General features: G+C 36.2%; 1 protein-coding gene across 4 annotated transcripts in view; it reads left to right on the forward strand.

Annotated features, from left to right (window-relative positions):
* Positions 1-13,560, forward strand: part of LOC131928373 (putative 3',5'-cyclic phosphodiesterase pde-5) — a 103,011-nt gene that overhangs the window by 48,366 nt on the left and 41,085 nt on the right. For 2 of the 4 annotated variants that reach the window (XM_059284376.1, XM_059284375.1), the window contains exons 3-4: positions 10,436-10,603; positions 12,880-12,929. In XM_059284376.1, the coding sequence (XP_059140359.1) occupies positions 10,436-10,603; positions 12,880-12,929 (218 nt within the window). Of the gene's footprint in view, positions 1-979; positions 1,456-4,574; positions 4,732-10,435; positions 10,604-12,879; positions 12,930-13,560 lie in introns of those variants that run through there. The other 2 variants (XM_059284378.1, XM_059284377.1) reach the window with 2 other exon arrangements.

The following is a 13,560-nucleotide window of genomic DNA, read 5'->3' on the forward strand; positions in this document are numbered from 1 at the left end:
GCTTTTCTTTAGAGTAATTTAAATAGTAGTGTATTATTATATGTTTAAAGAAAATCAAGGCAGTCTACTAATTTCAGAAAATTGTAATTCATAAAAAAATTAATTAGGCATCGAATTAAATCAAATTTATAGTCAGATAGCATTGTCTTCAAGTCTTAACCCACGTACTAACTTTGAAACGAATCTGTCAGTTAGAAGTGGATGAAATTCCGCTCAAGCGTTTCGATCTATGACGACAGACTGACCGACAACAGAGGAAGCAAGCTAAATAAAATCTTGTAAAAAATGTATTTAAAATCCCGAGTTACCATACCCCGTAATGTTATATAAGAATATTCGAGAAAGTTTAGGGGATATAACTCCCGCTTTATTTATATTATTATCTCAGATCATACGCCCCTTTTTTCTGTATTCTACCAGACGTATGCCCTTTTATACTGCTCTACATTATGCCCTTGGTTATTTTTCATAACAGCTATAAAAGTAACGGCAAAAACATAGTAAGAAAGACTACCTACACAAGTCTACATTATATCATAATGTGCTTATGTCCTGAACGGATAATATGTCTACAATGTTTATGTTTTTACTGTCCTCTTTATGTGTATGTACCTCTCCCTCGTCTGCTAGATAAAACAGAGTCCTGACGCTAAAATTTGAGAACCACTGTTAACTCTGTGAAGTGGCTGTCAATATAATAGATAACACAATGCTAAGGCTGTTTCTGTCTCCAGTAGTCTTCGACACAGTAGGAAAACAGTTGTTTCCAGATTTAGCGAGAGGCTGCAATAAATTATAAACTTTACTACTTTCTTTCGTCTCCGTAGCGTTGTGCATTATTTTACAACACCTTCGCCGCTTGCGTGTGTGATGTGTTGCAGCGTGTTATTTCTGGGCAGCTTACGGTTATGTTGTGAAGGTTAAGTAATTAGGCGTGCGCGATAATTATTATCTAATCATTTTTTTTTGTGAATTGAAGAATGAATCGGGTATTCCACTGTGGGGTAGTAGTGTAGAAGGTCAAGGTCGTGTGACGCGACGTGACCGTGTGAACTGGGACGTGACCTATTTCATGGACGTGATCTTGTGCCTTGCTCAGACGTGACGGTGGCTCCAGAACTTAAAACTTCAGCGTGACACTATATTTGAGATATTGCAGAACGTGATCGTCTAATGCGCATAAAATTCCTAACGTGATCCTGTTAGATGAACATCTCATATGACGTGATCCTGCATGGAGTCTAGAGCTCATAACGTGACATTTCTATTTATAAACACTATCCCACATGATTGCCAATCACGAACCAGATTTGACATGTGTGCACGTTGAACTCCAAAAGAAGAAGTAATCTATTACAGTTGAGCGGTTTAAGTTTTATGGATCAGGTGGATCTAACTGAACAATGATAGGTAGAATGAGCCTACGCAAGAGGAGGAGGATCGACACGTCCCCAGGTAAGACACGGTTCGAATCCACCCAGGTATGACCTAGTTTTTCAGATGTAAATATGAATAATTATTTTAGAGCTTGATTGTTGTTGTTTTTTTTTTGTCTTATCTACTTGTGATATTCACACATACTTGATCTATACTTTAGATAAGAAACGATAATGTTCATTATGAGAAATTATATAATTTCTCTCGCTAATAACCGATCGATTATTGACTCGTCTAATAACTAGAGATCTGCTGTATTTAGTAGTAATCTTAGAACTTGAGGTTAATGTTGACATGAATTATATTCGTTTATTGTTTCCTATTTACAACTTAGCTCTTAATGTGTGTAGAAATTTCAGGTAAAAAAAAAATAACCCGGCAAAAGCAATTAGCTTGATTGGGTTTTACTCGACTTTTAAACACATTCTTTTAAGATTCTTGAAGTTAAACCTACCTATGCCTCCTCTTCCCCCCCCCTCCCCCACAATTATAGGATTTTTTTTAGTTGTATATGGTTCTGTGTCTTTTTTTCTTAAAAAAAAAACGAAATCAAGATAAACAGTTGCAATATTTTAAAACCATCAGAGTTTATGTGAAATTTGAAAAAAAACCTCAATAAATGTAGTCTAGCAATTTGAGCCTTATTTTACCCTATTCGAACCCTCCCCTCTGTCTATCCCCAACCCCTAGTGTTACACGTTCGCACCAGAAGTCTAACCCCCACTGTAATGAGTTACAATTTTACCATACGGCCCTCACGAAAATTAACCAGTTTTCAATATCACTTTATGAGCTTATAAAAGTTAGGCCTTGTTTCTAACGCCATCTCCGCCCCTCCCAGCAGTCTAAACACCCCCCCCCCCCCACCCCCAATGTAGGTTTTCATTTATGGTCGACCCTTAACTTTCGCCCAACGCTAAATAGAAAAAGAAACTAAAATAAGTCACAATCGTGTGTAACTAAAGCCCAAATGTGTAGACTGCTGCAGTGGCGTAGCGAGGTAGGGTGTCACCCGGTGCGGCACTTAATGGTGTCACCCCCCAGAGGCGTAGCGACCCTTCCCGGGGACAAACTTTCAAATTTTCGATTTTCACCCCCCCCCCCCCCTCAAACTTTTCGATTTACACCCCCCCCCCCTCAAGTTTTTCTCTGTATATTATGCTATTTTTTACCTTGGTGTCACCCCCCCCCTAAATGGTGTCACCCGGTGCGGTCCGCACCCCCCCCCCCCCCCCTCGCTACGTCTCTGGACTGCTGTTGCCCACACAGTTAACCCTCTAAAGCCCACGTATGTCGACTGTTTAGCATTTTTCTGGGAACCCAATTTGGTTATATAAGGTACTTTTCTAGTTCCCACATTTCTATACTTTTATAAGGTCAATATTCTATGCAGTTTTTAATACCTCGTTTCGAAAAAAAAAAGTTTTGTAATTCAGTTCCAGCTAATTTGTGTCAACAGTTCAACCTTATCCAACCTTTGGAAATAAAGCTTATCTTATTAATCCTACTCCTGCTAATCTCATGCCAGATTAGGATTAATGATCTGCAAGTTGTCAAACACGGAGGTGTCATAATACGTCATACAGGAGAAATATGACGTCCAAAAGTCAGGTCTTTGAGTTTACAAAACAGTTTTTTTTCTTCGATAACGGACCGCTATCTTTTATATCAGGGTGCTGGGTACTTTGGTAGATATTTCTTGTGGTTGTATAAGAGTGCCGGGTACTTTGGTAGATATTTCTTGTGGTGACATCAAGGTGCCGGGTACTTTGGTAGATATTTCTTGTGGTTATATCAGAGTGCCGGGTACTTCGGTAGATATTTCTTGTGGTGACATCAAGGTGCCGGGTACTTTGGTAGATATTTCTTGTGGTTATATCAGAGTGCCGGGTACTTCGGTAGATATTTCTTGTGGTTGTATAAGGGTGCCGGGTACTTCGGTAGATATTTCTTGTGGTGACATCAAGGTGCCGGGTACTTTGGTAGATATTTCTTGTGGTTATATCAGAGTGCCGGGTACTTCGGTAGATATTTCTTGTGGTTGTATAAGGGTGCCGGGTACTTTGGTAGATATTTCTTGTGGTTGTATAAGGGTGCCGGGTACTTTGGTAGATATTTCTTGTGGTTATATCAGAGTGCCGGGTACTTCGGTAGATATTTCTTGTGGTTATATCAGAGTGCCGGGTACTTCGGTAGATATTTCTTGTGGTTATATCAGAGTGCCGGGTACTTCGGTAGATATTTCTTGTGGTTGTATCAGGGTGCCGTTGCTTGGCGTGGTAGATATTTCTTGCTGTGGTCTATTTTAAGTAACTTTTTTTTAAATGTGTTTTGGAAAGGTTTTTGTCTCATGGCTTTTCCATTTCTTGGGTTACCCTCCCTTCTCCCTTGAAGTCAGAAACATGTTTCTAGCTTGGCACATATTTTATAATCGTCAAAGACCTACATGCCTACGTAATTGGAACCGATGAACTCTACTTCCTCTGCCCAAATGGGTCTGGCACATGTACAGGAAAAGATTATGGTTTATACATACAAGTGTATATTGTATTTTAAGAATTAATAGTGAAAAAGCACAAACGCAAACCATCAAATTATACATATAGGCATATATATATATATATATATATATATATATATATATAAGAATATAGACTAAAATAAATTAGCATATATATACATACATTAACATATTTGTGTAATACGTATAAAACATACACTATACTTATTATGTAAATAAAATATTCTTCTAGCATAAGACGCATTGAAAGATAGAAACTTTTAAGTCTGGTATTTATAGTGAAGCTATGAATGTTTGAATGCCTAAAGTCGGCAATATTGCAACATTTTGGCGAGCGGCCGATCGGGGAACACATGTATACGTGTTGTGACAGTGAATTTTACATGATAATGGCTGAATCACTCAAGCGGCACGTAGAAATGGGATAGATTCAACTAAAAATCGATTGTAGCCGTACCGAGTCAGTGTGAAGAATGATCTACCCGATGGAACTACTACACTGCCGAAATTGAAAAAAAAATTAATTTTTTTTTTACACTATGACCAACAAAGAATACCGTTCAGCCTGTATATGGATCAGTTGAAGCTGGATATTCTTGTACACATTGTATACATAACACGTTCTTTTAAATGGTGGTTGTGTGCGGTAAACTGATCTAGGATACGTTGATGCCGTATGGTGCCTGAAAGGGCATTGGGTCAAGATGTGGATCACATGGATGAAATGGACACTGGTGTGATCTCACACGGAATCGGCGCGTGTGTTTCCTCTGGTATAACGTCATGTTCACATTCTTTGGATTATACACATAGGATACGTGTCATTGTTATTCAGTGCTCGTTTCTTTTAAATAATAGAATTGTGTGTATTTATTTAAGTAATGAATCATCCTTTAACAAAATCATTTTACTTTTTTGTGTGTAAATAAGCATCTACATACGTTTTAAAACTACTAAACACAGTTTGATTCACAAAGTAATATTCTGCTTACAGAATGATCTTATTCAGTGCTCAAAGTGGGGATTTGAAACATAAGGATATTGTAAAACGTGTAGCCGAGTAATTAATACACATTGCCCGTATATATGATTATATATATATATATATATATATATATATATATATATATATATATATATATATATATATATATATATATCGATTAGCTAGAGAAGTTGTAAGAGTAAAATAACTATGTGTGTTTTTCGTTACTCAGGTAAAAACATTTTTGTGCTTCCATATATATAAATATATATATATATATATATATATATATATATATATATATATATATATATATATATATATATATATATATATATATATATATATATATATATATATATATATATAGGCCTACATTTACAGTTCGTGGCATTTCCATGATAAACAATGTGATACCATAATTACACAAATAAATACACACACAGGACGCTTTATTAAAAAGGAAATATCATTACAGTGTTATTGTTTGAATGTTTCAAGTTTTCAAAAAAAAAAAAAGAGAAATGGTTGTTCGTACGGGCACCTTATTGATCGGTGTAAAACGAAAATGTAGAAAGTGATCTGTGCTAAGTCAAAGAACGAGCGGTGGGGTGGGGGTGGGTAAGTCAATGTCAAATACCCAGCACAAAGATCGGCTGTGTCGCACCTACGTCAGAGTCTTGGGAGAAAGGCCTGTGGTTGCGTCACTAGCGTCATTGAGGTGGTTAGGTTAATACCAGCGGTGGGGGGTCGAGGCTTCGATCAGCTGACCTGGAAACAGTTGAGATAAAAAAAATGGTCTTTACGTGCGTTCTCGAGCACTTTTATTACGACGTAAAATGGCAATTTCGGTTAATTAAAGTAGAAAACGTGATGTTTTTTTTAATTCAATGCAGATTTTTAAATGTCGAAGATAGCTGCCGGCTTATATATGGGTGCTAGTTTGTTTTCAGTTTGTCCCGAATCTGTTTGGAGAAAAAATAGTTTTGTAATGAGATTACTGACCTAGACAAGGTCTTGTTGACCAAGACAGCCTTTGTATTAAACTAGATGACCAATACGTCTTTTGTCTTAAGCTAGATGACCAAGACGTCTTTTGTCTTAAGCTAGTTGACCAAGAAGGCCTTTGTCCTAAACTAGTTGACCAAGACAGCCTTTGTATTAAACTAGATGACCAACGCGTCTTTTGTCTTAAGCTAGATGACCAAGAAGTCTTTTGTCTTAAGCTAGTTGACCAAGACGTGGTTTGTCCTAAACTAGTTGACCAAGACAGCCTTTGTATTAAACTAGTTGACCAAGACGTCTTTTATCTTAAGCTAGTTGACCAAGACGTCTTTTGTCTTAAACTAGTTGACCAAGACATGGTTTGTCCTAAACTAGTTAACCAAGACGTCTTTTGTCCTAAACTAGTTGACCAAGACTTCTTTTGTCTTAAGCTAGTTGACCAAGACGGCCTTTGTCTTAAACGAGTTGACCAAGACGGCCTTTGTCCTAAACTAGTTGACCAAGACATAGTTTGTCCTAAACTAGTTGACCAAGACGTCTTTTGTCTTAAGCTAGTTGACCAAGACGGCCTTTGTATTAAGCAAGTTGACCAAGACGGCCTTTGTCCTAAACTAGTTGACCAAGACGGCCTTTGTCCTAAACTAGTTGACCAAGATATGGTTTGTCCTAAACTAGTTGACCAAGACATGGTTTGTCCTAAACTAGTTGACCAAGACATGGTTTATCCTAAACTAGTTGACCAAGACATGGTTTGTCCTAAACCAGTTGACCAAGACTTGGTTTGTCCTAAACTAGTTGACCAAGACATGGTTTGCCCTAAACTAGTTGACCAAGACATGGTTTGTCCTAAACTAGTTGACCAAGACGACCTTTGTCCTAAACTAGTTGACCAAGACGTCTTTTGTCTTAAGCTAGTTGACCAAGACGTCTTTTGTCTTAAACTAGATGACCAAGACGTCTTTTGTCTTAAACTAGATGACCAAGACGTATTTTGTATTCAGCTTATTTACCAAGACGGCCTTTGTCCTAAACTAGTTGACCAAGACGGCCTTTGTCCTAAACTAGTTGACCAAGACGTCTTTTGTCTTAAACTAGATGACCAAGACGGCCTTTGTAATAAATTAGTTGACCTAGACGTCTTTTGTCTTAAACTAGATGACCAAGACGGCCTTTGTCTTAAGTTAGATGACCAAGACGACCTTTGTATTAAATTAGTTGACCAAAACGGCCTTCGTCTTAAGCTAGTTGACCAAGACGGCCTTTGTCTTTAACGAGTTGACCAAGACGGCCTTTGTCCTAAACTAGTTGACCAAGACATAGTTTGTCCTAAACTAGTTGACCAAGACGTCTTTTGTCTTAAGCTAGTTGACCAAGACGGCCTTTGTATTAAGCAAGTTGACCAAGACGGCCTTTGTCCTAAACTAGTTGACCAAGACGGCCTTTGTCCTAAACTAGTTGACCAAGATATGGTTTGTCCTAAACTAGTTGACCAAGACATGGTTTGTCCTAAACTAGTTGACCAAGACATGGTTTATCCTAAACTAGTTGACCAAGACATGGTTTGTCCTAAACCAGTTGACCAAGACTTGGTTTGTCCTAAACTAGTTGACCAAGACATGGTTTGTCCTAAACTAGTTGACCAAGACATGGTTTGTCCTAAACTAGTTGACCAAGACATGGTTTATCCTAAACTAGTTGACCAAGACATGGTTTGTCCTAAACCAGTTGACCAAGACTTGGTTTGTCCTAAACTAGTTGACCAAGACATGGTTTGCCCTAAACTAGTTGACCAAGACATGGTTTGTCCTAAACTAGTTGACCAAGACGACCTTTGTCCTAAACTAGTTGACCAAGACGTCTTTTGTCTTAAGCTAGTTGACCAAGACGTCTTTTGTCTTAAACTAGATGACCAAGACGTCTTTTGTCTTAAACTAGATGACCAAGACGTATTTTGTATTCAGCTTATTTACCAAGACGGCCTTTGTCCTAAACTAGTTGACCAAGACGGCCTTTGTCCTAAACTAGTTGACCAAGACGTCTTTTGTCTTAAACTAGATGACCAAGACGGCCTTTGTAATAAATTAGTTGACCTAGACGTCTTTTGTCTTAAACTAGATGACCAAGACGGCCTTTGTCTTAAGTTAGATGACCAAGACGACCTTTGTATTAAATTAGTTGACCAAAACGGCCTTCGTCTTAAGCTAGTTGACCAAGACGGCCTTTGTCTTTAACGAGTTGACCAAGACGGCCTTTGTCCTAAACTAGTTGACCAAGACATAGTTTGTCCTAAACTAGTTGACCAAGACGTCTTTTGTCTTAAGCTAGTTGACCAAGACGGCCTTTGTATTAAGCAAGTTGACCAAGACGGCCTTTGTCCTAAACTAGTTGACCAAGACGGCCTTTGTCCTAAACTAGTTGACCAAGATATGGTTTGTCCTAAACTAGTTGACCAAGACATGGTTTGTCCTAAACTAGTTGACCAAGACATGGTTTATCCTAAACTAGTTGACCAAGACATGGTTTGTCCTAAACCAGTTGACCAAGACTTGGTTTGTCCTAAACTAGTTGACCAAGACATGGTTTGCCCTAAACTAGTTGACCAAGACATGGTTTGTCCTAAACTAGTTGACCAAGACGACCTTTGTCCTAAACTAGTTGACCAAGACGTCTTTTGTCTTAAGCTAGTTGACCAAGACGTCTTTTGTCTTAAACTAGATGACCAAGACGTCTTTTGTCTTAAACTAGATGACCAAGACGTATTTTGTATTCAGCTTATTTACCAAGACGGCCTTTGTCCTAAACTAGTTGACCAAGACGGCCTTTGTCCTAAACTAGTTGACCAAGACGTCTTTTGTCTTAAACTAGATGACCAAGACGGCCTTTGTAATAAATTAGTTGACCAAGACGTCTTTTGTCTTAAACTAGATGACCAAGACGGCCTTTGTCTTAAGTTAGATGACCAAGACGACCTTTGTATTAAATTAGTTGACCAAAACGGCCTTCGTCTTAAGCTAGTTGACCAAATTTTTTTTTCGTCAGTGCTTTGTTTTGTTAAATTATTTGCGGATGGCGTGGTTGAATGGTTGAGCTTACGACTTGAGTTCGGATCCCGGGCTTGAGTGTGTAGGCCGTCCCGGAACCGAACCAACTCTGAAAAAGTACCAGACCTGACCAATGTTAATGAAACTAAGGCGGCTGGACATAGTGCTAACTATACTTTCCCTTCCTATGCCTAGGTCATTGAAACAGATAACGGGCACAAATAAATATAAAAAAAGGATGATATAACAATTCGTCCTCCACCACTGTAGTTCGTTAATACATTTTTGTATAGTGCGGGTATTGGTGAAGGGGGGTGGAGGATTTATATCTTCGCTAACTAAGTCCGAAAAGCCCATTTCTGGTCAGAATGTACTTGAAATTTTTAAAAATAAATAAAACATCACATTAGATATTGAGGATTAAAACCTTTGGCTAAAATGTTCTTGTTTCACACCAAAAAAAAAACGCAAGCAATAAACTTCTAGCTTCATACTTTCTGTTCTATTTAAAATATTTTTAAAAAATTGTGACACAGTTTACAATTAAAAGATCTCACAGATTTGATTTTGTTGTTTGATTTTTTTTTTATTTCGTGCAAACAGGTTTATCTAAAAAAAAAAAATTGTAATTAAACTTGATGCTTTGTTTGATATATTCATTGGTCAATTTTTTTAGAGTGGGAATTCCCTTATTTATCTGGCAACATTTCACTTGATATTTTCTTGTATCTGAATTAACAATTCAATTTTATTTTATTTTTAAATTTGCAATTAAACTTGATATTTTATTCTATCTATAACCAAATCATTTTAAAAACCGCCCTATATATAATTGGCCTCTCTGACATATGACATCATTTACCTTGATGTTTTGTACATCATAATGACCATTTTTTTAAAAATTCCCTACTTATGCATATCCCATACATATATATATATATATATATATATATATATATATATATATATATATATATATATATATATATATATATATGTATGTATGTAGGTGTATATATATATATATATATATACATATATATATATATATATTATGTGTCATAGCTTTAAGAGACATATATATATATATATATATATATATATATATATATATATATATATATATATATATATATATATATATATATATATATATATATATATATATATATATATATATATATATATAATATATATATATATATATATATATATATATATATATATATATATATATATATATGTCTCTTAAAGCTATGACATCGATTAACTTGATGTTTTGTTATACCTGATTGAACAAAAAAAAATTAAACTTAAAAAATTCTCCACCTCATACAGATACAAAAGGGTGCTTGTGAACAAACTGGATGTTTTATCTACTTTAGCAAATCTATCTTTTTTTTTTTGAACTTTAAAATTCTCCCTTCCCCCGACCCTCCCTCACAGACTTATCCCCAGAGCTTGTGACACAATACCTCAGACAGAACCCGGATGTGCTTGACCAGTACATCTCCAACCACGTGACCACAGATCGAATCGAGCGATGGCTCCAGGTGCGGCCTATGCAGTCCATCTCTCACGCGCTGAACTCGCTCACCAGTACGGCTGTCAACGGTAAGAACCGCAACTCCGAATTTCTTTTTTTTTTTGCTTCAAAGGGAAACAATAACTCAAACTATCTCATTTTATACGCTATTTACTAATTTTTCCATTAGATACATTTACAGCTGTACTAAGAACAATGCACTACAGATTCAAAATTAAATATAAATGATCGTTGTGTTTATTTCCAAACATTATTTTTTAACGTATTAATTGTATAGAGTATTTGGTATCTTTTCGCTAGGCTACAAGTTTAATTTCGATATTTTTAAGAACAATGCAATTTTTATAAAATGATATTTAATTTTCTCGTCGCTTAATGTTTGATCTGGGTTTAAACAAAAAAAAATTAAAATAAAAAAAAATTAAAAAAAAAAAAAAAAAAAATTAAAAAAACCGTACATGAAAGTTATACTAACTACTATTTCTAGAGTGTAAAAACTTGCTCACTCTGCCAAACTACTGAAATTAGTCAGTTTTCATTGTTCAATATTTTATAATACCGTACATGTTTTGTTTTGTTTTTCCTTAGTATACCAGTATACCCTTTATTATTGATATGCAAAGTTTCCATTTTGCAGAAATATGACTAAATATATAGATTGCTGATTTGGCACAGTTTTGTTCTATTTAATTATACATCCATATATTTTGTTTGCCCAAATTAAAAAAAAAAAATTAAACACATTTGAAAAGAAATAAATATTAAAATTGTGTAATCTATCTTGTTGAAGAAATGTTATAGTTATTAAAAAAAAGTTCTGAGATAGTGAAAAAAAATTACTATTTTAAATGTTTAAAAAACATGTGGGCGGACTGCTGTAGAAGTAGATGTTTGAAAGGGAAGAACATTTGATTTGCCTCATTGTACTCAACATTTCGACTGCTTGTATAGTACTTTTTTAATACTTAAAAGCCAAAACACCCTCAAACCACAAAGTCGATGAAAAAAAAATCCATTGAATCACTATTTACTTACATATTTGCATTTTCAGGTTTAAAAATAAAATTGTAATTAGACATTTTGTATTAGATCTATGTTTAAGTAAACCATTTTAAATGAATGCAAGTAGGCTACATGTAAGAAAGAAGTATTACTATTTTAAATCTGTATCAGTTTTCACAAGCCTATGATGAAAACTGCAATACTAAAGCGAACATGCAAGGCAAATTGACGCTGTACATTACATGTCTGGGGTAAAAAAAAAAAAGAAAAAGAAAAGTTCTCAATTTTTTTTTGGCATTTCAAAGATATCTGATCACCTCCCCTAGACGATAATGTGGAGAAAAATATTTATTATGGGCTAAGTTGAGAGACAACAACAAAAAAAAAGTAGGCTTTCTATACAAACAGATGCTGTCCACATAAAGTTAGCTTCTAAGATTTTTAATTATGTTGTTCCTTACTGATAGCCAATTAGGGGGGGGGAGGGGGGGCTTGAGGACGGAGAAGTATATCAGGATATTATCCAATATACTTAAGTAATATAAAGATCTTGGAACGCAATCAATCAATCATCCCTTAACCCTAAGGGGCACTGGGGCACCACAGGTTATAATTTTCCCCAACATCAGGATCTGTCCTCTGCTCCTTTTTTTTTTTTTACAACGGACAGCACAGTCCAATCCTTGATGGCATCCATCATTTGACGTCTTTGCCTTCCCCTCCTTCTGGCACTGTGTCTCCTGCATTATAGGGCTGGTAAGTAGGTCACCAACCAGTTCTATGGCTCATGCAGGTTTTATTGAGCCGTAGAGCTGGGTGGTGACCTACTTACCAGCCCTAATTGTTTTGTATAGACTGCTGGTTCTTGTGCCATGCCCATACCATCTCAACGTCTTTGTTTTGACTATGCTCAGTAGAATTTCAACAGGACCAATCACATTACTGGTGCTGACTGTAAAGCAGGGGTCTCCAAACTACGGCCCGCGGGCCGGATGCGACCACGATGTCCTCTCATCCGGCCCGCGGAGATTTTTTTGTCCACGGAAAAACCGTTTGTTGGTGATGGCTGAGGAACTTTGCCCAGAAAAATCAAAGACATGCTTTGAAGAAATTGGCCCCCGAACTGAAATTCGATAGTTAATGCGGCCCTCGGACTGAAAAGTTTGGAGACCTCTGCTGTAAAGCAATACAGTGTCTAAAACATTTACTACCTAAATCATGGGTATCTGGGCTGGCATATAATGCTATGTTTAGATTGCACTGACATAAAACAGGACATATAAAAGTCAAGCCGGCCTCATCAATTTTCTAACTCTTTACCGTAAACTTGTTTTTTCTACAGGGGGACACACGGGTCATGATTTAGAAAAAAGTCCGTTGTCCAAATGGAAAGTAAGTTCAGCTTTTGTTTTACATTGTAAAACTAGTATGTATACACTGCACCTGCAGGTTCAGTATATTTTACGACGTAAAAATGTATTTCACTTCAAATACTTTTTGTTTAATAATTTATATTTTCGATACTTATATTTTTAAATAAAAATCTTTATGAGAAAGAATAATTAGTATTTACAATTTGTGTCTATATCTCAAAATCTTCGTTGAGCTCATATTGTACCTTAGGTTCTGAATAATCCTTCAAACGGTGGGGCAGAAGAACGCACAATTGCTAACTCCAAAAGTCCCAAGTTCGAATCCCGGGTAGCTAATGCACGTTAGCTGGGGACAGTAAATTACCTAGGAAAACTGCGGTCATTACTAAATCTCTAACAACCTGGTGTAGTGTAGTTGATTTTAAAAATGCTGTCATTACTAAATCTCTATAAACCCGGTGTAGTATAGCTGATTTTAAGACTGCTGTCATTACTAAATCTCTACCAACTGGGTGTAGTGTAGTTGATTTAAAAACTGCTGTCTTTACTAAATCTCTATAAACCCGGTGTAGTATAGTTGATTTTAAGACTGCTGTCATTACTAAATCTCTGCCAACTGGGTGTAGTGTAGTTGATTTAAAAACTGCTGT

This window comes from Physella acuta, unplaced genomic scaffold (assembly GCF_028476545.2).
Source record: "Physella acuta isolate Inbredline_101_S28 unplaced genomic scaffold, ASM2847654v3 ptg001493l, whole genome shotgun sequence".
NCBI classification, from domain to species: domain Eukaryota; kingdom Metazoa; phylum Mollusca; class Gastropoda; family Physidae; genus Physella; species Physella acuta.